Source organism: Pediculus humanus, genomic scaffold (genome assembly GCF_000006295.1).
Source record: "Pediculus humanus corporis 1103172108306 genomic scaffold, whole genome shotgun sequence".
NCBI classification, from domain to species: domain Eukaryota; kingdom Metazoa; phylum Arthropoda; class Insecta; order Psocodea; family Pediculidae; genus Pediculus; species Pediculus humanus.
Genome location: NW_002987875.1, coordinates 544,949 through 572,148, shown reverse-complemented (window position 1 = coordinate 572,148; position 27,200 = coordinate 544,949). Strand labels below are relative to the sequence as shown.

The 27,200-nt window shown below is 31.3% G+C and overlaps 3 protein-coding genes across 3 annotated transcripts; all 3 read right to left on the bottom strand.

Annotated features, from left to right (window-relative positions):
* Positions 1-415: 415 nt before the first annotated feature.
* On the bottom strand, positions 416-4,857 carry Phum_PHUM576970 (uncharacterized protein; the record flags this gene model as incomplete). Its single annotated transcript, XM_002432168.1, has 16 exons — positions 416-545; positions 644-867; positions 982-1,184; positions 1,277-1,388; positions 1,515-1,815; positions 1,900-2,025; positions 2,096-2,237; positions 2,323-2,485; positions 2,550-2,687; positions 2,778-2,960; positions 3,042-3,166; positions 3,252-3,453; positions 3,546-3,707; positions 3,789-3,935; positions 4,019-4,305; positions 4,659-4,857. The coding sequence occupies 16 exons, from the start codon at positions 4,855-4,857 to the stop codon at positions 416-418; spliced, it is 2,844 nt and encodes a 947-aa protein (XP_002432213.1).
* A 2,938-nt stretch (positions 4,858-7,795) lies between these two features.
* Positions 7,796-16,652, bottom strand: Phum_PHUM576960 (steroid receptor-interacting snf2 domain protein, putative; the record flags this gene model as incomplete). Its single annotated transcript, XM_002432167.1, has 11 exons — positions 7,796-9,531; positions 9,627-9,821; positions 9,898-10,049; positions 10,143-10,297; positions 10,389-10,514; positions 10,617-10,767; positions 10,847-11,045; positions 11,116-11,365; positions 11,432-12,904; positions 12,997-13,227; positions 13,323-16,652. 11 exons carry the CDS (start codon positions 16,650-16,652, stop codon positions 7,796-7,798), a joined length of 7,998 nt encoding a protein of 2,665 aa, XP_002432212.1.
* Positions 16,653-21,051: 4,399 nt separating this feature from the next.
* Phum_PHUM576950 (elongation of very long chain fatty acids protein, putative) lies at positions 21,052-22,948 on the bottom strand (the record flags this gene model as incomplete). Its single annotated transcript, XM_002432166.1, has 8 exons — positions 21,052-21,300; positions 21,423-21,584; positions 21,674-21,810; positions 21,880-22,042; positions 22,122-22,202; positions 22,289-22,396; positions 22,469-22,581; positions 22,888-22,948. 8 exons carry the CDS (start codon positions 22,946-22,948, stop codon positions 21,052-21,054), a joined length of 1,074 nt encoding a protein of 357 aa, XP_002432211.1.
* Positions 22,949-27,200: the final 4,252 nt, after the last annotated feature.

Genomic DNA, 27,200 nt, shown 5'->3' with positions numbered 1-27,200 from the left:
AAAAAAAAAAAAAAAAATTGTTTTTTTTTTTTCTCTTTCTTTTTCTTTCTTTCTTTCCCAAATCACAATTCGTTTCATTTCTCTCTCTCTCTCTCTCTCTCTCTCTCTCTCTCTCTAATGGAACACTCCGCGTTCCTTTCAAATAATAATAATAATAATAATAATAATAATAATAATAATAATAATAATAATAAAATTATCGATTCGCAAAAAATAAAATAATATGACTACGACAAGAGTAAATATATTAAACTGTCCTTTTTTTAAAAAAAAAATTAAAAAAAAAAAAAAAAGATTTAAATGGTAAAACTTGGACCACGTTTTTTTTCTTTTTATTTTCTTCCCCCCCCCTCCGTCAGCGAGTAGTGAGCGACGCTGTCGGGATAAGGAGCCTGATAGAGAGAGAGAGAGACTTTTAGTCGACCGCGTGATCCCCTTGACCCCTTTCCAATGAAACGGCCGCAACTTTATTTTCAATCTCGTTCGTGGATGCATCTTCAAATTGTTCGACAGCTTCTTCCGAGCTCGACGTTCCCAATGTATCCCTGTACCAAAGACAGAAACAGAGGAATAAAGTAAACACGGGTTGTTCCCGATGAGTCATTAATACTAATAATAATAATAATAATGATTTTTTTCTCACCCCATTTTCTCTATATTCGTATTTTCGTCTGCTCCGCTTCTCCCTCTCGTCGTCTCCTTCTTTTTTTCCAATTTTTTATTTTTATTTTTTTTTATTCCAGGTCCGAGTCTCTTTTTGTAAAGTCCTTTGACGGGAACTCCCGTGGGACAATAGTTTGCAAAAACTAATTTATCAGAATGATAATTTCCTCTGTTGAACCGCCTCATTTCTTCTAAAACCGGAACCTAAACAAGGTAAGAGAGAGGGGTGGGGGAGAAAAGAAAAACGTCATTCGTATTTCAGTTCAATAACGGGGAGGGGGGGGAGAGAAATGGGGAAATTAAAATTAAAAAACTTACTTGTGACGTAGGCATTCTAGGCCGGCTCAGCGAATAATTCGGGCCCCAATTTCCGACGACGATTCCGGCAACCTCTAATTGACCGCCCCTCGATGGTATCGGTCTCCTTGGAGGACCTCTCGGATTCAATCTCCTGGACACGTCTAAATCAGCCGGATGCAATCCGGCCGGAGGAATATTCGACACGGTAGGATATTGAACTCCTGAAAAACGGTTCATTGATTTCCGTTAAAACGTCATTTTATCGATTCGTCAAGCGTACCTAGTAAATGCATTATTATTATTTTTTTTTTACCAGGCATGGCAGGGATTCTCCTCCGGGCATACTGAACGTTAAGATTCTCCAAAATAGCATAACGCATTCTCTCGACTTTCACTTGCATATCTAAACTATGATTACACAATTCCTACAACAAAAAGAAGAAACCTCTTGAAATTGCGCCTGATACATTCGTCATAGGCAAAAAACGACATTAATATAATGACGAGGACGTCGATTTCGAAAAAAAAAAAAAAAAATCATTTATACGAACATGAAGAGATTTCACGAGGTCCGTTTTGGCTAGAATATTATGAAATAGTTTTCCGTCGAAATACAACCAGGGGCAGCATAGAAGCCAAGGGATGGGAGCTCCGCATGCATCGTTAACCAACAGAGCCATTTCGACGCCTTGCATGAATAACGAAGCCAATTGAACGGCTCGACTGGAAACGAGTTGCAATTGAAGGTCCTGAGTGAATTCGGCATTCATTAGATCCGGAGAAAAAGCGGTAACTATAAAAGCATCGAGTTCTTGACGTCTCAAAATCGGAGGTTTCACTTGAATCAGGTATCTATGAAATTAATATCATCATTTTTAATCGATCAAAACCCGAATCGCACGACAATTTCGAACGTTTTCTCCTCAACGGCCGTACCTGAGAACGCACGCCATTATTATTAAATGCTGCGGAACGTAGGAAGGACAAACCATAAAAGTCCGATCCGATTTCATACAAGTCAAAAACGCTCTTAATTTTCTTCTCATTTCGTCGACCGTTCCCCTATACAATTAAATTTTTTCTAATTAATTTCACTATCATCATCATCATCACTCTTAAATTCGAAACTTACGCAAACCAAAGCCTTTGAACGGTAGGTACGGCCCAACCTACAGGTTCGGCTTTAACTATATCAGGTTCCGTGTATTGATTTACAGCCGTGCAAACCCATTCTCTAATTAATATTTCTGGTGAGTTATTAGCGGCCTGATCATCTTAAACAAAAAAAAACGATCCGTTATGTCGAAATCAATCAGATTTAACGGAAAAAATTAATTAATTAATTTTCACTCGACTCACTATTTCCGTTTTCTTTGTTATCCTTATTTGCCAAAAACATTCTATGGTGCAAATTAAATAATATCGCGTAAACGTTTTGCCTTATGGGCTTATAAACAGAATGTATACTTTGCCATTCCCGACTCGTGTCTTCTTCGATTAGAACGGGAAGTTTGATTTCACCCTAACAAAAAAAACGACCGTTATTATTATTATTATTATTAGCGAAACAACACCTTTAGTTTTACCTGAGTCAAAATTTGATATATGAGAGGAGACATGAGTCCTTTTTGATGCCTTTCACATGCAGTTCTGAGGACTTCCGGAGGAACAGGCGGAATTTTAGCTTGTTTAAGAACATTGGAATTGATGATATTCGTACTCGACTGCAAAAATTAACAAAATCAAAAAAATTTTTGTTTTCTTTTTCGGTAAATCGAATAATAATAATAATAATAATAAAACCGTACGAATACCTTTGGAGGTGATGAGGCAGCAGTACCATTGTTTCCATTCAAAAAAGTTTCCTCCGACTCGAAACCCTTTTTTCTATCCGTTTCGTTTTTCGTTTTATCCATTTCGGGTTCGGCCATGACCGAGTTAAATTTAACAGGTTGAGCTAATGCCGTTGCTCGTTTGTAGGCCGCAACGCTTCCCGCCTGAAACGTACGTTAAATTATTACAAAACGCTGCACGCTGCTGTCAATGCACGATAAAGAGACAACCATTTAATTTTTTACCTCGCTTTCCACCGTTTCCGAGGCAAATTTTGAACTATCGACTTCATCATTATCATCCCCTTGTTCGCTACCCGGTATCTTTTTCTTCTCATCAATTTTCTGCATTTGCATTTTGTTTTTTACGTCTTAAAGAGAGAGAAAGAGAGATAGAGAGATAGAAAATTAATTAATTGATATAAAACAGTCACTTGGGATATGAATTAAACTCACTTTTTCTCGGTCTGTATTTAAGAAAACCGTCTTTGGTACCGTTAAGATAATACTGAACACTTTCGACAAAAGCTTGCCTTCTTTTTTGAACGTTACTATTGCCCGGACCAAATATTTCTACGGCGAGGGCTTCCAAATTTTCCGTATTTTCCAATGTCTTTACGTACGCCGCAACTTTCCGAATGGTTTGGTCCAATGGATTCTAAATGTACGTCACAATCAATTTTTTTTAATTTCTACTTGTAACCATGATATCAATGTTACATTGTTTGTGGGATCCCTCCCCCCCCCTACCTTGCTTGGAGAAACTCCAATTTTTTTGTGAAACTGTGATAACTGTTCTTCTGATAATAAATAATTTCCAAGTAAAGCTGCAAGAATACATAATTTTTCTGATGTTAGCTCGAGTCCTTTGGCTAACTGTGAAATGAGGAACTCTTTAGTTTCGATTAATCCCTAAAAAAAAAAAGGATAATAAATATTAATTTTCGAATTGTCAAATGTTTTTTTATTTAAACTGACTAAATAATAACTAACCTTAAGTGTTAATTTTAGATTTGCGGCGCTAAAATATCTCGGAGGATCGAAAACAATATATTCGGCATCGTCTCCTACGATACCGTGTAAATTATTTTCCCGGCAGTAAGCAAGAACTTCTTGATGATGATCATCCATTGAACAAATCTAACAAAATTAGAATAACAAACATTAATTTAATGAAAAATATATAAAAGCATAAGAAAGCAAATTATGTTGGTATATATTACCACTGGCACATTGCAATATCTAAGAACCATTCGCAAGGCAGTGACCAAACCGACAGGTGGAATCCACCAAACTTTTGGAGGAGGAGTTCCTTTGTTCTGAATATGTCTCAAAACTAAATTAGCTTTAACTTTATTTTTAAGCTGTTTTTGAGTCCATTCATTAAGTCTTTGAGGTTCAAGAGCTCCATTAAAAGCGACAGTCAATTCAATATTTCCCTTTTGACATGAAACAATCAAATGAGAAAGATACTGAAACATTCGATTCCACTGTCCACCACATGTCCAGTCTAAAATAAAAGTATGATATCAAAAGTTCATCATTCGGTAAGTGATTATTAAAATTTGTTTCAATTTATAATTTAAATATAAATAATAAAAACAATTTGATATGATAATGATTATTATTTATTTTAAATAATACAACAAAAGTAATTAACTTTTCATTTTTAATTTTGTTTAGAGAAACAAAATGATAATTACAATGAATAGTTTTTTGAGATAACCCAAAACTAATTGTAAGAAATTAAGTTGTAAGAATTCCAAAGACATTTTGAAATTCTTACCTATCAATGTTTTAAATGAAATGCGCGCCAGAAATAATAACAATAATAATAATAATAATAAGGAAAAGAAAACAAACCTGAAAAGTATCCACCGTACAGCCTATCTAAACAGCATTCAGCATCCAAAACTAAAAACAACTTCTTACTATTTGGCTTATTTCTATTTTGTTTATTAGGGCGAGAAAAACTACGAGCAATCTTTAAAAGTTCAACTGATACGGCACCTCCTTCCACGTGTTCTGCTTCAAGGAAATTTTGTAGGTTTTGCACCCCCATTGTGAATATTCAATTCAAAAAGACTCACCACAACAAATAATAAAATATTTCTTAAAAACTGATTGGAGTTAATAGAAAAAACCTGTAAAATAACAAAATAAAACGGCTTATTTAAACATGTGAGGAATTAAATGGCTTGAATTGAGAAAAACGAACCGGCTTTTGATCAACGCCATTTTGTTTAGACAAGGCGAGGCAACAAATGATTTCAAAAACGAAATTTCACCTTAGTCTTAAAGAGAATAAAAACGAATATAACGCGATTAAACACTATTATTATCTTGATTTATTTTTAATATGTAAATCAAAAGTATTATTTAAAACTTACATATTAAAGAATCTCTAAACACGAAAGAACATGTTCAAGATGAGAATGGCCATTAAAACAGTGCTTCCTGCTTAGTGACACTCGGCATTCCTCTGCTTACCGGAAATAACTTATTTTCGTTTAATAACGGTTATTAAAACAAAATCTCTGTGTGTTTTTTTATTTAATTTTAAAGTTTTAAATATAAAAAATAAAAATTGCAAAACAGTTAACGTTAATTATTTTAAAAAAGTGATAATATCGCGTTTGATTTTCATAAAAAAAAGTTCACTATGACTTTTTTGTGGTGGCAATAAGCTTTTTAAAAATCGCGCAACCGGAAAAGCGTTAAAAACTTTGAAAAGGCCAACAGTAAGTTTTAAATTTAATTATTATAATTTATAATTTGTTCGGTGTAGTGTTAAAAAGTTACGTTATAAATAAGTGTTTGTGATAAAAAGTGTCCTTAAGTTGAATAAAATAAATGTGTAGTTGCATTATCGATGCAGACGAAGAAAATATTTAGAAATGTAACGTTCTAAAACGGAGGAGAAAAAATTCAGGTAAGTGGCTTTTTATAATTACATCTATCCTATAAAAAAAAAAAGAAAATTTTCGCATGAAGAATAACGTATCGAATCATTATTAAATATAATTTAGTTTAAACAAATTATAACAAACAGATTATGATAAAACAATAATTACTTCGTATCGTGCGGAGGGTGGGAAGAGAGGGGGGAACCAAAAAACTTTGAAACGATGAGAACTTTCACTGACGCCATTTTGGATTTTTATATGTACGCATATATAATCATGTATGTTAATGTTACATAAAATCTTTCTAGAATGTTCTTTGATTTATCCGTGGCGGTGGTGGTGATGGTGTTGGTGGGGGGGTGGGGGGCTAAAATATTTCTCTTTTAATATAAATTTAATAGACGAAATAAAATTTTAAAAAAACCGTTGATGAATAATTAAAAAATTATTAATTAATGACGAAAATATATATATATGTAGGAATGATGAGAATTGTGACGTCACGTTGCGTGTGAAAAATTCCACACAAATAATAATAATAATGATTAACACGTTAATATTTTTTTTTTTTTTATCATCATCATTATTATTTTCGCGTTTGCATTTGAAATGAAGGAATTAAATTAAATAGGTTTTTAATAAATAAATAAATACGCAAACAAAAATAATAATAGTCATAATAATAATAATTATTATTATTATTAATTTTTAAAAAATTGTCCATCATTTTTTTTTTGCGAGAAAAAAATAAAAATAAAAACGGAAATTTAATAATAATAATAATAATAATAATCATATAAACAAAATAAAAATAAAAAAACAATAATAATAATAATAATAATAATAATTAAAATAAAAATCAATTTCTAAAATGACTAATATTAATTTACATACATATATACACATCTAATATTAAAAAAAAAAAAAAAAAAATAGTAATAGTAGTAGTAGTAATAATAATAATAATAATAATAATGATAATAATAATAAAATTATTATTATTATTATTATTATTACATGCTAAAGAGATAGCAGTTTTAACAGTTTTTAATTTTTTTCTGTTTTTTTTTTTTTTTTTTTTTTTTTTTTTTCGGCGAGTCTAGCTTGCCGAATTATTCCAACAACGAAAGAATTATATATCTGAAGGGGGAGGGAGGGGAGGGGGAAGAAAAAAAATAATAATGATAATATTAAAAAAGGAAAAAGTAGGAAATTCTTCATATTCACATTTAATCCATAGAATAAATGCGTCATCAAAGTAAGATCCGATTACAAAAAAAAAAAAAATAATAATAATGATAATACGGGGGGGGGGGGGGGAAAGGGAAATCCATCCATTTTTTTTTTTTTTTCTTATTCTGTCGCGGATCTTTCTTTGAAAGCTTTGTAATAATAATAATACTTATAAGGATTATGTATAGGCAAGAGGCCCGGTTTTTTTAATTTATACATAAACACATACATACATACATATATGTATGTCGTTTTTTTTTTTTTTTTTTTTTTTTTTTTTTTTTACAACGAAAGGTTTAAATTTAAAGCTACACAACCATTTTATCTATAGTAAAATTTTCTCATCTGAATTTTTTTTTGCAAAATACACGCACCCACGCACTCACACACACACACACACAACCATGCACACGCAATAAGAGACTCAAATAATTATCATTTCATTATATATATATATATAAAAAAAAAACATGTGCATGCGTTCGTGTACATGTTTACACGCGTGTACGCATGCACGTGCATATTTAAATTTACGTCTAATTTGATATTTTGTTTTAAAATACTGTTTTTTTTTTTTTTTGTTTTCGCGGTCAATTAATATTATTAATTATTCGTCAACGGTTCGTTCTTAGGTTAGATATTTCATTTAACGTACGCGAATAATATCCATCTATCTTTACAATAATTTTTTTTTTTTCTTCTGCTTTCTGAACGACATAAATACGTGTAAGCTCTCAAAAGTGAGCCTCTCTCTTTTTTGTTGAGAAATCGACGCGAACGGAAATTTCGTTAGCAAAAACGTGGTCAAATTTTTTTGACTTTAGTTTTTCGTGTGATGTAAGAATGCACCACACCGGTGGTTCAACTGTTGTTGTTCGTATTGGTGCTGCTACCACCGCCACTAATGCTGCTGACGTTTCCACTCGCGTTCGATATGCTCAGATTTCCCGGGAGGGAATTAGTATTTTGACTGTTGCTGGAGGGATTACCGTACATGCCGTACCCGGTTGCAGGCATGTAAGGATTGAAATTAGGCCGGTAAGGATAATTCGGATAAGGAGAATTGTAAGGGAAAAAACTGGGAGTGCTCGAACTCGTGTAGGGTGGACGAGAATACGGAGCGGTGTAAGGATTTTCGGAATTTTGAAAAGTCGTTTCCGGTCTGTGAAAAGCACTGTACATTGAATTGTCGTACGAGGATTGTTGACTTTGAGCCGAAAGAGAAGAATTTGTGCTGCTGCTGCTGCCGCTTCCGCTTCGAGATTGTTGACTCGAATGTTGAGAAGTTTGATTTTGATTCGAGAGTGAAAATCCTTGACTATTGAAGCTAGCTGTACTGGGATAATTGTAATGATACGGATAAGGATTCGGATATGGTGGGTACACGGAGGAAGTGTTCACTGGAGGAGGATTCCTGGACGAGGATGAATTTTGTACGTTTTTAGAAACTGAATTAGAATGAGAATGATGAGATGAATGTGAATTTTCTTTTCTTTTATCTGTTTGCTGAGGTTGTGAAGATGTTTGCGGTGGCGGTGGTTGTTGTGGCTGTGGCTGTTGTTGTTGTTGTTGTGACGATTGTTTCTGTTGTTGTGGTTGCGATTGCTGATGCTGAGATTGTTGTTGCTGCTGATGAGAAGATTGTTGTTGCTGCTGATGAGAAGATTGTTGTTGCTGAGAATTTTGAGATATCACGGAAGAATTTCTACTCGACGGATGATTGTAATGACCAGGGGGGTAAAATCCATCGTACGGCGGCATCAAAGAACTAGGACTTGCACCGTAAGCATAATATCCCGGAAAATAATTCACGTAGGGATCCACGGCCGGATACGATGATTGATTCATCAACCAATTTTGAATGTTTTCATTTCCCGTCGATTGTCCGACACTCGCGTTTATCTCCGTTTTGTCTTCCTTATTTTCGCTTCTGCTTTCACTTTTTTCCTTTCTTATTTCCTCAATGGGAGATGGATTTTCTTTAACTTGACTAGTGAAATTCTGCCGATAATCTTTCAGTGGATTCATTGATAAATATTTAACTTCGGATTCTAATTCTTCTTTACTAGCACCGTCGCTTATTTTTTCCGTCACTTTCCTTAATGTTTCTAGAGAGTCAGTCAATTCGGATTTGGGTTCCGGTTTGTGTTCAGTCTTTTCATTTGAAATATTGACAATTTTGTCGTGAATTATTCGTGGATTTTCCGTCATAGTCATAGATGACGACGATGACGTCGTCGTCGTCGTGGTCGCAATTTGTTCCTTATTGATAATTTTATCTTCTATAATGGTTGGCTCACTCGCATCTAATTTTTTATCCGATGTTATCGTTATGTCTACTTCCGGTATAACTTTTTGCTTGTCTTCCGATTGCGAATTATTATTGAGTACAAACGGTTTCGCTTTTCCCATAATCTGCCTAGATCTCGCCGCATTTATGTTGACGGTAACTTTTTTGTCTGCGAATTTCATGACGGGCTTTACGAAAGGTTGTTTCAATAACCCTGGTCTACCGGCTTGAGAAATTTTCGGAGATGTTCCAACGTTGGGAGTCGTATTCGTTTTTAACGATGATTGTTGAACCGAAGTAGACACATCTACAAGAAAAAAAAGAGCACTCAATTGTTGAATTTGTCTTCAACTTCTCTTCTTTCTTATTGACTTACGGCTTAAGATAAAACAAATCAATCACCTTTTTTGCCTTCTTCGTTTTTCGCGTTACCTCCGGGCCCGTTTTGTCCTACTTTAAAAGCTGATCTTATGGCAATTATTTTTCCATTTTCCAATTGCATGTAAATACCTTTCGGCGATTTCAACACCATGACCCTTTGTCCCGCTTTTAAAACTATCGATGTTTTTTCGGGGGAGCTGGTCGGTATAACGACATCTTAAAAAACAAAAATTAGTGAGACAAACCCAATACGTTGAACTGTTTAACAAACAAAATCCTCGTTGACACTCACCCAAAGGCAGCGTCATTTCTTGCGCAGACATTCCCTGTTTTTGCCAAACATCCGCGGGTATCCATTTCGTTCCTCTTTGCATTTGAGGAGATATTCTCATGTTCATTTCACTTTGCATAGGTCTCACGCTTGCGATGGGTTTGACGAAATTTCTATTTAAAAAAAAATTTTTTTTTTTTGATTTTTCCAATTCGATCCAACCAACTTTATTCATAATAATAATAATAACAAACACAAAATCTCACCTTTGATTCGCATTTGGAAAATACGAATAAATACTTTTAGGTTGATTGGCAGCTTGTTTTTCCAATTCGTAGGATCTTTTAGCAAGTCTTTTCTCGGCTTGTGATAATTTTTTCTCTTTTCGATCGATAAGGAGAGACTCGTGCTTGAACGGTTCCTAATAATAACGATAATAATAATAAAAACAATAGTCAGTGGGTTTGTCTTTGGTCGTAATTAAATCATCATTATTATTATTATTTTCAAACCTTCGATAGTAATTTACTGCATCGCTCCAATAAAATTTTAATTATTTCATCCGTGTATTTATCTTTTAAGTGGGAAAAATCAGTGACGGCCGTATCCTCTTGATCGTCCCAACAGAGATTTGTCACCTGCGAAAAAAGAAAATGGAAAATTTTTCAAAAATTCGTTTTTTTATTTTTTTTTTTTTTACTCGCAACCAGGTCTGCAGGAAAAAAAATTCTTCTTTTCACCTCTTTGATAGATAGATGAGCATCGGGATTTAATTCATCGACGACTCTATCCGCCATTCCCTGCTTGTTCACTTGACGATCGTAAATTTTTTTCTCCAAACAACTGTCCATGACCAACCTGTACACGAAGCACTGCTTACGTTGTCCGTACCTTGAAATAATTAAAATCGTTTCAAATTTTTCGTTGCGAAATTTTTCGGGTTTTTTTTTAAAAATAGTTTTTCAAATACCTGTAAACTCTACAAACGGCTTGAGTATCATGACAGGGATTCCAGGACGCGTCGAAAACGATAACTCTGTTAGCTCCGACGAGATTTATACCCAGAGATCCCGCTCTTGTGGATACTAGAAACATGTGTATGTTAGGATTTGCATTGAATTCGTTAATTAATTTTTCTCTTTCCAAACCGGGAGTGCTTCCGTCCAATCCTGAAAAGGGGAGGAAAAAAGTAATTAATTTTAACTCATTAAAAACAGGGAAAAAAAATTCGAAACTCACGAAAATAATTTTTATTCTTGGTCCAAACTTCTTCTCCTCCTCCTCCTCCTCCTTCTCCTTCTTCTTCTTTGTTAGGAACCTTTTGTTGGTGTAAATAAACTTCGATGAGATCGAGAGTGAGGAGACTCTGACTGAAAACCAATATCCTATCATTCAATTTCACGGATTCGGTAACGATTTGAAAGAAAACTTCCATTTTCGATGAATTTTCTATAACGCCCGTGACGTAATTTTTAAATAAATCTCCAACCTTTTAAAAAAAAAAATCCCCGTTAAAAATTTTACTTTGTGGATTTTGACGCACACACTCACTTACCCAATCGTAAGGAAGTGACGTATCTTCTTTTTTAACCGTCGTTTCCGACGACGTCGTTTTCAACGTTTCCTCTTTTTTCTCCTCTTCCTCCATCGTCTTCGTTCCCTTGCTCTCGTCGAAATCACTTGCGTTCACTTTCGATTCTAAATCATTTTTTTTCTCATTTGTTGTTTGTAAATAATCACAATTTAATTTCTGGTATATTGCACTATTGTTACTCTGAGCCCCCATGTTTTTCCCCTCCTCGGATTGCTTCGGTTCGAGTCTCCCGTCGAATGCGTTGAATTTTTGAGACTGAAGAAAATTATTATTATTGCTTCCCGAGGTTTCCCGGTATCCTCCCGTATTATTTTTCCCCGATTCGGGATACATCCAATTCGTTTGATGCCAAAACCCGTGCTCGTAACTGCTGTTGGAAAAATTCGATTCCGACGACGTCGGCTCTTGATAACTCTTACTTCGACCCGGCTCGAAATTGTTCGTTTGAAAATTTTGCGAATTGGCGTTGTTGAATCGACCGGATTCGAAATTCAAATTAGAATTTTGAAAATTACTCGAATAGTTGGGATTCAAATTGGAATTCGCGTTTTGAAAATTGGTACCCATTGTCGAACTTTGATAATTCGACGATACTTGTCCGGGTGGACCCGTCAACCTTTGATTCGATCCCATTCTCCCGTTACCGGTTTGAAAATTAGAATTCGACCTATCGAAATTGGGAAAATTCGCATTGACGTTGCTCGATTGATAATCAAAATTTTCGGAATTTCGAAATCCCGTATTATGAAAATACGACGAACTCGAAGTGAAAACTTGCGATTTGTTGTCTCTAGAATAATTCGAACTCGTGTTATTATTATTATTATTACTGCTGCCGTTGTTGTTGTTGTTGTTGTTATTACTATTACTATTATTATTATTATTATTATTGTGACTCGGATTTTGAAAATTGCTTAAGGGATAGAATTCGGGATTGAATTCGTGATTGTAATCGTATGTTTTGGACAATTCACTTTGATTGAAACTAGAATTGTTTGAATTTAAACTAGAGTTAAAACTTGAGTTTATCCCGGATTCGTTGGAATTTGTTTGATTAAAACTTGCGTCCCTTTGTCCGGAAGAATCGAAATTCTGAGTTGCGTTCCCGTATTGAGCATGAAGTGGATTCCCGGTACTTCCCGAATGTGGAAAAAACCTTTTCGTTTGAAAATTGTTTGTCGATAAATCCTCCAAGTTGTTCAAAGGATTCTTATTGAAAAGCGGATTCGGGTATCCGTGGTGATTATCGTATTCGTTTCGAAAACCGAATTGATTCGAGTGAAAACTTCTCCCGTGAAAATTTTCATGGTTGACACTTTGATTTGAAAAGTTTTCGTTATTCACAAATGACTCCGTGTTAAATTGATTTCTCATTTTTCCGTCGGAGGAAACGTTTGGTGGAATCGTTGCCGCAGGTTTTCGTCCTCTCCCGACCTGACGAAAAAGAAAAATTTACATTGGAAGGAAAACCGGAAAAAAAAAGTATGAGAAAATCAAATGTAAGTGGGGGGGGGGGATTCGTTTACCTTTCGCGCATTAGTTTGACGAGCTTTTCCACCTCTGGAACCCGGTCCTCTTCGGGGCCAAGGAAAACCTCCTGGCGGTTGTTGATTCGAACCGTCATTTTCCGAATTTTGAGGCTTGTACGGAAACTGAGGGATTTGAAGAGAGGGAGGCAAAGTTTCCTCAAGATCCAAATCTATTTCTTCTCCTTTTCTTTTTAAAAAGTTATACAAAACGTCGGGGTGATTCCATATCTGCAAGAGAAACGTTTCATTTGTAATTTCTACTCTTGTGGTACCAACGCAACAAACGTCAAGTCGGTTAGTCAAGAGATAAAAGAAAAAGTTACCTTGCAACAAACGGCAAAAGCTTTCAGAGGATTCGGGACTGCTACCGTTCGGACCACTTCGTTCATAAAAGTGTCGTATAGTTTTCTTTGAAATGCAGTAAATCTCAAAAGTAAAACGTATTCTTCCTTTTCGGGTAGGGTGCTTTGCAATACGGCGTGACTCCTCCTCTGAACGAAACCTTCCAATAGAGAATGTAAAACGTGAGCCCTGTATCTCATCAGTCTTTTATCTTGTGGAGTGGAATCTATGCACTGTCCGTTTTGTATAGGCCTCTCGAACATGTTACTAAATTCGGTTTTGGTTCCAAGATAATTTGGACGAACGAAATCAACCATGCACCAATATTCAAGCAAATTATTTTGAAGAGGATAACCGGTGAGAACGATTCTCCTTTTTGTGCGGATTTGTTTTAAAGCCTGCGACGTCGATGCGTGACTATTTTTTATTCTATGCCCTTCATCGCATATGACTAAATCGGGTCCGGGAACGACCAAGGCTGAGTAAACTTCTTCTATGAGTTCTTTGTTTTTTAAATCCGTTTCTTCGAAATCCCGTTTTTTCTTTTTCGATTTGTGGGATTTTTTAAGGGATAACAAACGGAAAAGTTCGTAGCCCATCAAAAGAACTCCGCCCGCTTTTTGCCAGTCCAATATGACTTTGGCTCTCGCGTGTATGTTTTTCAACGATTCGTTGACTATGAACAAATCGAAATCCCGGCATCGCATTTCTTCCGACGATTCACCCTTCGGTAGCCACATGTTAAATTCGGCCAACCAATTTTGAATTGTGTTTATCGGCATGATGCAGAGTATAGTTTTCGCTGAGGTGTACCTTAGAAATATATCCGAAAATGATACGATTTGCAAAGTTTTTCCCAAACCCATTGAGTGAGCTAATATACATCCGAAACCTGCCGATGATGAAAATCGTTCGATGGATTCGATAACGTTATCGTATAAAAAACGTATTCCACCGATTTGATGAGGTTTTATTATTTTTGCGATTTGAGGAGCAAGGTATAAATCCGATTCGGATTCCGGATGACCGACATTGACAATGATGCGACCTTTTTCGTCGGGAATATTGTATTTATCATTTGTGTGCATGCCGGAATTCGTCGGATCTTCCTCGGGTTCGGATTCATCTTCGTCCGAGAGTACTATGCAATCATCTTCGGAATCCGATGAAATTGTCACTACGTCACCTTTCTTTTTTTTCTTATCGTCCACAGGTTGATCTTTTTTAATTATCGGAGCAATGGAAACGGATGGCGTGACCATACCTTGTTTGAATAATGTTTTAGTTATCTGAGGTTTTCCTAATATCGTTTTATTTTTTGAATTTTTAAGGAGTTCTATCATTTTTTTATTGTTTAAACTAGTTTGCTCGCCGTTACTCAGTTTCACCAAAACAGAATTGGGCAATTTTATTTTCGAACTTTGAACTTGAGAAGACACAGAACTTGTCTTTAGTATGGATGTTTGCGAATTCCCTTGTAAAAGCGATAAAACTTTATTTTGATTTTTTTGATTTTGACGATTGAGAGCTATTTGCCTTTGAACTTCCCTGATGATTCTTTGCTGTTCTTGTAATCTTTTCAATCTCTCCGCTTCCTGCCTCTGGGCAGATAAAGTCGCTTCATCTAATTTCGTTTCATCCATAACTTCCCTAATGTTCTTTCTTAAATTGGCATTTGTCACCTTTGATTTATCAAGAGTTTTATCCTTGGCTTTCTTTTCATCTCCCTCCTCACCACGGTTATTGTCCTCGTTATTTTCACCATTACCATCATCATCGTCATCATCGTCATCATCATCATCATCGTCGTCATCGTCATCGTCGTCTCCATCTTCATCGTCATCCCCATCACCATCGGCGTCAAGTTTGTAATTTAAATCGTTTTCATTTTTGTTACCTTCATCTTCATTTTTATCTGGGTCACCGTCTTTTTGTGCTTCATCCAACAATTTTTTCAATTTTTTTTTCTTCTTTTTCTTCTTCTTCTTCTTTCCTAATTTTGCAATTTTTTTCCTTTCCCTTTTTCTCTTGCTCTCATCATCATCATCTTCATCATCACTGTAATTACTGTCACTCAATTTCCGTTTTCCAATTCTTTTTTCAATATCTTCGGAAATGATTTCTTCATCTTTGACTTCTTCTATTTCACCCTCTAGTTCACCTTTTTTCATCAATTCCACTAATTCAGTACAAGCTAAATCATTAATGTCATCTTTTAAGTCAGATTCATCATCACTTTCTTTAATTAAATCTTTCAATTCTGCTTTAACAATACTTTCTGGACATTCTTCTTCGTTAATCATCTGTTCATCTTCATTATCACATAAATTATTCACAACATCACTTCTTTTTTCGAATAAGTCATCTTCGACCACTGTAATGTCATCCGATTCCGACTTGAGGAGATCTTCATCACCACTATCATAATCTACATCATCATCCTCGTCGACATCATCCATCGTAGATAGGGGTAAAGAAATTTTGTTAAAAAATTTTCTTTTACAGTCTTCTTCCATTTTATCATCATTTTCTAATTTTATGTTTTTCACATCCACAAAATCCCTGATTTCATCCGATGAGATTTTTTCCAGAAAACTATCCTTATTTGCCGAAGGATTTTGAACAATTTTTTGTATGGTGATACTCGGATTATTACTTTGATCTAGAGATAACATATTATTAGTAAATGGAGCATTGGGTTGAGATTCACAATCCGGTCTTTTCCTTCTTTCTATGCTAATCCCGGAAAATTTAGATAAATCAGGTTCTATCTTATCTATTTGAATACCTTGTTTTCTAAAAGAATCAATTTTTTGAAATTTAGCTATGCTCACACCTGCATCATTTACTTGCGTCATTTCAACATCAGATTTTTGACCAGATTCCAGATCGACATTAACGCTTAAATTTATTTCTTGCGAATGAGTTGTTTGTTGTGAAGATGAAGAACGATCATCATTTGTCTCATTGACGCATATACCTTGATTTTGAACATCGATGTTGGTACTAATGTTTTCAGGCATGTGTTGGACATTGTATGGTTTATCAAATGTACTTGTTATTCCTAATTTACTTAAATTCTTATTAAAATTAAGTTCCGTAGAATGAGTTGATTGAGTCTGGTTTATTAAGTTAGTCTCATCATCATTATCATTATCTTTTATCAAATCAGAATTAACTCTTGTTATTTGATGATTGGATTGTTGTAAATTATTTCCCCCATAAGGGGAAGAAGAATCTAATGAATTCTTTGGTTTTGATATTCTTCTTTCTATAATAACATCACCAATTTTTGTGACAATTTTTTCCATTTTTTTCAATTGTATTTTTATATATATATATATATTTAATTAAAACTTATAACAACACTTATGTCAACAACATTCATTCTCATCTTGTTGTTGAATAACCTAAAAAAAAAAAATAATTTTTAATACATTTTAATTACTTTTAATAAACGTTTACTTTTACTACTTTATAACTCGTAAAATAATAATCAAATATACAAAACTAAACGATAATAATAATTCAAATTAATACGAAAATGTGAATTTTTAATGAGAGAGAGAAAGAGAAAAAAAAAAATTTAGATCATAATTGACAAAGAAAACTTGATTCAATCAAAGGAAACTTTTTTTTGTCTTAACTGTAAAATTATTATTAGTGTGTCAGATCAAAATTTTTTTCTCCAAAACGATTACAAATAATTTATTAAAATGTCCAAACGTTACGTTATATATACGAAATTTTCTTTTTTTTTAAACTATTTAATTATTTTTTTTTTTTATTAGAATAAATTACGATTGCTTTATTTTTATATATATATATATAAGTATAGAAAATTTGAAATTTGATTCTACTTTGATATATATTTACCTTTAGAAAATTTATATTGAAATCATTTTTTTATTTTAATGGTGATATTATACGTTTCACAAATCGGTGCGTCATCAATAATCGATGAAGCACACTTTTTATAACATAATTACGTATTATTAATAACTATAAATAATAATTAAGATATATAAATTAAAAATTTGTAATAAAAAATAAAAAATAAACCCAAACAACCAACACCTAGAACAAGATGGCCGCCGGTCGTTTATAATGTTAAAATATATATATATTAATAACGATATATATATCCATTTGAATAATAAACGTTTATCAAATTTTTATTCATTTTACAAATAAAATAATAATAATAATAATATTATTAAAACTTAAATCGATCGATTAATTTTTTTTATCGGAATATATACATGTAGTAAAAAAAAAAAAAAAAAAATATAAATAATAATAATAATAAACAGTTCGTAATACTTTTTTATTGGCAAACATTTCGAATAAATAATAATAATAATAATAATAACTTTTTTTCCTTTGACATTTGATAGTGGCACTATGAAATGTAAAAAAAAACACAAAGGTGACGGGTAAGTGCTGTCACCTGGTATTTAAATTATTAATTAATTATTGCATTATAAATATGCAATGAAAAAAATAATAATAATAATAATAATAAACAATGAAAGTTTTTTTCTAAAATTAAATTAAATTACGAACGATATTTTTTTTTCTTTTCAATTAATTATATAAATTGAAATTATTATTATTATTATTACGGGTTAAAATTAATTTAAAAACGTAAACGATAACTTAAACAAAAAAATAAAATAATAATAATAAAATGGGAGGAAAAAAAAAACCAGGTCGTTAGTGTCCTTGTACGAAATCCAAGTTAAAAAAAAAAAAATCGAAAGTGCTACGATTTCAATATCAAATATATATATATATATATATAAATTATAATTCCATTAAATAATCGTAAATTGTTCGAGCCAAATATATTTAAAAAAAAAAAAAAAAAAAGTGTGACACGATTAATATGCTACCGATCGAACTCGCCCGCGTAATAACTCTTTATTCATAAAAATAATAATAATAATAATACTAAATATTTCGAGATTTATTATTATTATTATTATGGTCACTCTTAAACACGACAAGGCTCTTATTTGTCGGGATTTTTAAGCATTTATCCCAGGTTTCTACCCTATTCCTTAGGGACAAATACTCGAATTTCGGTGGTGCTACTTATAATATTTTCCGAAGAATGTGGGCCGTCCCACATAGTGCGATTTCCTGGATGGTTTCTTCTTTTAGGTTCTTTAAAATCTTCTTTAAATTTCCTTTTTCATTGAATGTGGCATAGCTCCCAATGATGCTCCCACGGGAACCGGAATCGTTTCTGTTTTCGCTCTCCTCACATCCTGGCTATTTCAATTTTATTATTGTTATTATTTTAATTCAACCCGAGATTCCATGCTTGCACTTGTAGAAGTTTTATTTCCAAAATTCTACCCGATTCCTTACGAATAAATGTTTCGATATTAATTTTTTCTTAGATTTGTCCAGAATATTCTCCAGTCTTATCCAGACTTTTCCAGTTTTCTCCAGATTTTCTCCAGGCTTCTCCAGTTTTCTCCAGGATATTTTTAGACTTCTCTAGGCATATCCAGACTATTCTAGTTCTCCAGTTTTCTCCAGACTTTTCCAGTATTCTCCAGAATTTTTTTCCAGACTTCTCCAGTATTATCCAGAGAAACTTCCCTAATCTTCTAAACAGCCAGCAGGCTTTTTTCTATACTTTTCCAATTTTATTTTCATTTACTTTTCCAGATTTTCTCGGGACTTTTCTTGTCATTATTATTAATTTTTATTATTATTGTTATTGTCACTCTTAAACACGACAAGGCTCTTATTTGTCGGGGTTTTTAAGCATTTATTCCAGGTTTCTAACCGACGATTCCTTAGGAATAAATGCTCGGGTGCTATTTATAATATTTTGCGGAGAATGTGGGCCGTCCCACATAGTGCGATTTCCTGGATGGTTTCTTCCTTGAGGTTTTTTAAAATCTTCTTTAAATTTCCTTTTATTGAATGTGGCATGGCTCCCAGTGCTCCCACGATGTTATTATTATTATTATGATTATTATTATTATTATTATTTAGATTTAGCAAAGGTGAAAAATGGGAATGATAAGAACAATAAGATTCCAGATTGATAAGAAAGAATAATTAATAACGTAATTATTATACGAATTTAAATATTTTTTTTTTCACATCATTATCATTATGTATATATGTTATTATTATTATTATCCGTAAAACGCGTAAAATTTAAAATTAATAATAATAATAATAATAATAATTTTTAAAATGGCGATAAGATAATCATCATCATCATCGTTTTCTGTTAATAATCATTGAAAATTTCAAATTTTTTTTTTTTTTCTAGAATTTTCGAAAAGTTATTTTTTCTTTCTTCCCCCCCTCCTTCCCGTTTAAAAAATTCATTATTATTATTATTATTATTATTTTTATTATATTATTTAAATGGCGCTTAAAAAAAAAAAATTACACACGTTGATGATTTCCTTAGCGAGTATATTGTCATGGCCGAAATCCATATTTTGAAATTATTATCATTATCATCATTATCATTATCATTATTATTATTATTATTACGTAATGATATTTTTCATATATGAAAAGTTTTCACAAATTCATTATTATTATTATTATTAATTATTTTTCTTCTTTCGGGGGGAAAAATACGAGAATGGATTAAAAGTTTTATTTATAAAAAAAAAAATAATAATAATAATAATAATAATAATAATAATAAGACGAGATTTTTATGATAAGGATGGTAAATTTGATTAGGGAGGTGGATAGGGGAAGGGGAGAGGAAGGAGGGAGGGGGAAAAGAAAAAAAAACTAACGAGTATTCATATTTTTTTTATTTAAAATATTTATTTTAAAAATAATAATAATATTACATTTAATTTTTCTACTTAATAATAATAATAATAAATTTGAAGATATTAAGGGTTGTTTTTATTTTTAAACACCGGAAACAAAATAATAATAATAATTAAAATGAAAAAAAAAAAGTTACACAAACACCCTTAATTTTCTAAATTTATAAAAAAAAAAAAAAAAAGATATGATTCTAAATAAATTATTTATAAAATAAAATAAAAAATTACATTATTTATAACTAATAATAATAATAATAATAATAATAATTTATTTAAAATTCATAGGAAAATTAAAAAAAAAAAATTTTCAGGTATCGAATTTAAATCTACGTTATTAAAAAATACGAAACAAACGAACAAACGAACAATTATTTTTGTTTGTTTGTTTGTTTGTTTGTTAATGGCGATTGTTTTATTTTTCAATCGTTTCGTACATTTTTTTTTTGTTGGGAAAAAATGATTTTAATTTAAAAAAAACGACTTCGCCATTATCGTTTTCTATAAGAATAATAATCATTCTAACCCCCGAAACTTATAAAACATCGCCATTACGTTAACGTAAATTTCAATCGATATAATTCTATTATTATTATTATTATAAATGATGATACATAGTGAAAGTGATACCATTACAACACGATATAAATAATAAAAAAAAAAAAAATCAGCCGTTATAATAAATATTATTATATATATACATGGAATAAATATATGGAGAAGGCAAACAAACGAACAAACGATTGATCCTTTCATTGAAATGATACGGGGAGGAGAGAGAGAGGGAGGAGAGGGGAGAGGTGTGGGGGAGAAGAGGAGAGTGTGGGGGAGGGAGAGAGGGAGGGAGAGAGAGAGGAAAAGGATCGATTTTAAATTAATTAATTAATTAATTACGTTTTAAATGTTCTTCTTTCGTCCGCCTTTCGTTATTCGAATCCCCATCATCGTCTTCGTATAACAATGCGTGATCCATTTGACATATGTTTGCAAAACCGTTGAAAAAAACTTTATTACCGGTTTTCTTACTACCACCACCACCACCATTTTCTTCTACGTTTTTCCTAGATGAATGTACGACTCCATTCGTTTTGACGTCTTTCTCATCTTCCGATTTTTTCTTTTCGTTTGCTATTTTCTACAAAAAACAAAAAAAAAAAAAAAAATTAACGCTAATTAACCGTACGATCGTTTAAAATAACGTATTCATCATTATTATTATTATTATTATTATTATTATTATAATTAATAATAATTTACCTTTGCTCTTTCTTTTTTAAGGTAAGCCTGTTTGTAAAAATCGGCAAACAAAAAGTAAAACATGATGGCGTGAAGTCCGATCCACCAAACGAATGCTTGAGGATAATTACATTCGATGAAAAGAAGTTGAAATGCGTGGATCATAACCAATACGAATTGAATCTGTGACAAAAGGAAACGGAAATAACTTTCCCAGGTATCTAATTAAAAATCATAGAGTAAATAAACGTATGGGGATATTATTTATATACCATTTGTAAAGCCGTTAAATATTTTTTCCACCAGAGGTATTTTTGATATTGTGGACCCATTGCAGAAAACATGTAATACGAGTACATGATTATGTGTACGAATGTGTTAAGCAAACCGAAAAACGTGCTGTGACCACCTACAATAGCAAAAACAATCCATTAATTAATTAATTAATTAAATTAATTAATTATTTTGTATGTGTTACCTGGTGTGAATTTAACACCGAACCAAACGCTCATCGGCATAACGGCATGATGTGTAACGTGTAACGTGGATATGTGATCGTTTTTTTTTCTCAATACGAAAAATATCGTGTCGAGAAATTCGGTAAATTTCGATATGAAATACCACCAACAACCGCTCGCCATCTTGAAAAACAAAAAAAAAATTTTTAATCGTGTCGTTTGTTTGTAAAAAAAAAAAAAAAAAAGGTTTTCTTAAACTTACTCTCATGGCGATTGGTGACGTAGAATAATCAACTGGTTGACATCTAAAACTATAAAACGTGAACCATCCCGATTGAATACACTAGAGAGAGAGAGAGAAAGAAAATTTTTTTTAACGGTTACGACTGAGAACAAACAAAGACAAAATTATACAAATGACAAACTCACCTCGTAAAACAACCACGTGCTAAATATAACTTGTATAAAATTATAAATAATCAAAACGTTTTTCAATTCGAACGGTTTTCTATTTTCCATCAATTTCGGTCCGATCACCTGTAATAATTTTATTATTATTTCCGGTTTTTGATTATCCCGCCATTTTTTTTTAAACAAATAAAAAATTACCTTGACTATGTAAACAAACGATACGCATATTATAAATGTCGGTAAAGGGCTACTCATCAACGGCCAATTTTTTACTCGTGGATTTAGAAAAAAAAAAAAAACCAATTTGATACCTTATTATTATTATTATTATTATTATTATTATTATTATTATTATTATCGGGGGCGGTGTTTATAGCTATTGCCAGATTAAATTTTATTATCAATTGTAAAATGATTATTATGAAATCTATGAGAATCGAATGCCAATTTATTAATAAATATTCCGTTAAATCGTCACTTTGTTGAGTTGTTTGTTTGTTTGTTTGTTTGTCTGTTTGTTGAAAACAAATTTGACGTCAATCAATCCCAATGAACGTAGAGAGTAACAATTAATAATAATTTCGTGATAAAAAAAAAAAAAAAAACGTTAGACTCACCACTTTTATTCTCCATGAGATCTATGTAATTATCGATAATTCTGTGCATCAAGTACGCCATGATTATTTAATTATAATAATGATGATTAATCACTGAAAATAAAAAAAAAAAAAATGAAATTTTAAAATCTGACGTGACGTGAAAAACAAAGACAAAATGCGGTGTGTGTGTGTGAGAGAAAAAGAGAGAAAGAAAATATCAGTTGAACTATTTCCGGTACGAATGGGAGGTAATTGTTGTTAAATTTTACGCGCGCCATTTTTTTTTTTTTTTTAAATTCACTCAATTAAAAATTTACGTCATTTTCTTAGTAATATGCAATAATAATAATAATAATAATAGTATCGATTTGGAAGGAAAGGGGGGAGGGGGGAAACGAAAAACGAAGAAAATTATAAATAAAAATTATTATCGACCTCGAAAAGTTTGCACAAATTATTATTATTATGAGTTGTATCGGAAAAAATTTTTTTTTTTTTTTTGGGGGGGGGTTACCGGATGTTAAAAAAAATTTTCCGGGAAAAAACCGTTAGTTTAAATCGTCGTTAAAATATTATTATTATTATTATTATCGTTTTCATTATGTGTTTAATAATTGAAAAATTTGATTGTAAAATTTTTTTTGGATGGTGCAAATGGGCGTGTGATTGGTGGAGGCGGTGGTGGTGGTAGCGGTGGTAATGATGGTGGTATTCGGTGGTACATCCGGTGATTTGAAAAAAACATTAACGTGTATTTTTTTTTTTTTTTTCGACGTGTGATTTTAATTAAAACGTGTTGTTAACCTTCGTCAGGGATAAATTTTAATATTTTAAGGGTAAGGGCCAAGGGTAAAAATTTTTAATTTTTAATTCCACCACCACAAAAAAAGTTTAAGGGTGTTATCCCACCCCCCGTACCTTTAAAAAAAAATAATTACGATAATATAATATGTCGTTAGAAAAATCGAGCAATCGACGTGTGGATTACGTTTCACATTCGATAAATCGTTCGATACAAATCGATAATTTAATTCGTGACGTAATTATATTTCGCCTGTTCATCGTATTTTAAAAAATCAGTAAAAAAAAAAAAAAATTAATTTTTTATAACGACCGACTTAATTATTTGATTTTTTTTTTTTTTTTTTGCGAAATTAGAACAAACGAACAAATGCAAAAGAATTTTTTTTTTTTTTTTTTTTGGGTTAACGCCATCGTTTAACGCGGCGAAAAGTCAAAAGTCGTTCGATTCATTTAATTAACATATAAAAATTTCATAGAGAGTAAAAAAAAAATTCCGCGCGTGCAAACAAAAAACTTTAATTAATAATTTCGTTAAAACAAAAAAACAAAATGGAGCGTTCGTTAAAAAATCCGTTTCGAAATTTTTTTTTATAATGGAAAAATAATTGTCTTTTCGGATGTACGTAGCTTTTTGTTAAATTTTCAAAACATTATTATTATTATTATTTTTTTTTATTACGTTCGAACGTGTGTCCGATTTGTTTTTCGAACGTTTCGAAACTTCATTAAAACCGTAATAATAATAATAATAATAATTAATAATTAAAAAAAGTTTTTATTCGATTCGTTTACATATTCATCTCGTATTGATCGATTGTTGTTGTTGTTGTTGTGGTTGTTGCTGTTCTTATTCATTTCTGATAACAAACGATCGTTTGAGTATAAATGTGTAGAAAATCATAGAGATCGTAAAACAAAATGGCGGCCGATACAATTAAAAAAATTTTTTTTTTTTTTTTTTTTTAACCGTAAAATCGATCTCCGCGTGATTTTTTCCGGTAAATTATTATCATTATTATTATTATCATTATTATTATTATCATTATTATCATCATCATTATTATTATTTAATAAAAAAAAAAAAAAATATTTCACTGACCGAATTCCGTCGTACGTTATTGTGATATATATATTTTAAACGTGTCGTTATTATAAACTGGAATTACTCAATTCATAAATATACAAGCCGTTCGGTTTAGATAAATTCCAGTCGACTATGATATTTTTTTTATTTTGGAAATAATAGTAATAATAATAATGATTATGATAATAAATAAATATTTCACGGCAAACTTCTTTTTGGAGAAAAAACAAAACAATAATGATAAAACGAGTGGGGAGGTTCCAGTATTTTTCCATCGAAAAAATAATTATTTTTTATCATTAATAATAATAATGATGATGATAATAATAATAATAATTTTACGCGTTCGCATAAAATTTAAATTTTTTTTTTTTTTTTTTTTTTGTAACCACATAAAATTTCTATGCGGACGTAACAAAAAAAAAGAGCAACCTTGATATCAGGTAAAAATCGATCAGGTTTATCAACAAAAATTCATTGTCAATAACCGCGCGTAATACTAATAATGATGATGATGATGATGATGATGATTATGATAATGATAATATTTGAAGAAAATTGTAATTTTTTCAAACAGAAGGGATTCGATAAAAAATTTTTAAATATTTATTAATATACATACAATTCCACGATCTATGGCCTTAACCATATATATAAAAATTTATATGTGTGATAATTGATAATATCCAAAATGACAATGATGATGATAATTTGATGTTTTTTTACGAAATACGACACGTGTGACTGGAATCGAAAAAAAAAATTTTTTTTATTTAAGGACAAGTAATCGATTATGTAGATTTTTTTTTTTTTTATAATTTTTAAAGACGCAAAAATTTTTTTTTACGATCAATAATTTATTTATTATTATTATCATCATCATCATCATCATCATCATCATCATCATCATGGATTATTATAATTTAATCGATTTTAGAATTTTTTTTTTTTTTAAACAAAACGAATGGAAGAAAATTTTAAACGATTTGTAAAGAAAATTTTGTTTTTCTAATGTTGGCAATTTTTTTTTTTTTTACAGATTTTTTTAAAAAATTGGAAAAGTTTTATAATTATACAACTACAGTGAAAAAAAGTGAAAAAGGAAACGGAAACGGATTAAAACAAAAAAAGAAAATTCTTCAAACAACGATTCAACATTAAAAACAAACGATGTAAGTCGATATTATTATTATTATTATTATTATTATTTTGGCATGGAGTTATATTTTAAATGAAATTGAAAAAAATTTGATTTTTATGTCACGGGTGCCAACAAAATCGAGAAATTTAGCAACAATACGAATTAATTTTTTTTTTTTTTTATCATATGCGTTTCTAAATATTTTTATTTAAAAAAAAAAAAAAAATGTGCGTCATATACATACACCTTCGCGAATTTTTTTTTTTTTTTATACCCGCGTTTAGATGCTGCTAATAATAATAATGATAATGATAATGATAATAATTTTATATTAAATTGAAACGTAAAAAGAAAAAAAAAAGCGAAATTCCGCGAGCCTGGTTTTTTTTATTAACATATAATGATTTACCTTCCAGGCTCGTTTATTATTTCCGGTTAATTTTATTTAATTAAATCAGGGAAGCAGAATTATAATAATAATAATAATAATATTTAAATGATTTTCAAGAGCAACGAGTAGTAGTAGTAGTAGTAATACGCTATTTTTTTTTTTATTTTTTTATAAAGAATGGAAATTTTTTAGGTACGTCATATTTTTAATCGCATATACCTTAAATATTTTCATTATTGACTTCTTACGACCGTGACATTAAATGAAGGAAGGTATACATCATTCGTTTTTTTTTTTTAACATAAGGAAAACAACTTTTTTTTGCGGAAAATTGCCCGGAAAATTTTTTTCAAACCCCCCAACCTTCGCTCCCCCCTCTTCGTTTTGTTAACGACCGTTAATTGATATCGAATTTTTTTTTTTGATTTAATTATTTAAATTTAAAGCCAAGGCTGTTTCTAACGTAATTTTAACAAAAAAAAAAAAATGTCGGTTGTAGACGTAAAATTAATTTTTTGTTTGTTTGTTTGTTTGTTATTTAAATTTTATTTTATGAGATTTTACGATAAAACAATTTTTTTTTGTTAAATTGAAATGAGAGTAATAAGGATCCGTTACGATGTTTTTTTTCAAAATGGCGGATGATGACGTTTAGAAAAATGACCAAAATTTTTTGACCATCATCGCGAGAGTGAGAGAGAGAGAGAGAGATTCACTTTTTTTTTTTATTCTCTCCTTTTCTCTTAAAGGAAATCATATTCGAATGGCGTATCGTCAAATTATGTCGTTATTTTTTACGATCACGTTGAAATGTCCAAGAAAAAATATCATCATTAAATTTTCTTTTCGTGAGAGCTTTTTATAACCGACCCGATTAAATCTAAAAACTTGAAATAGTTTTATGTATGTTT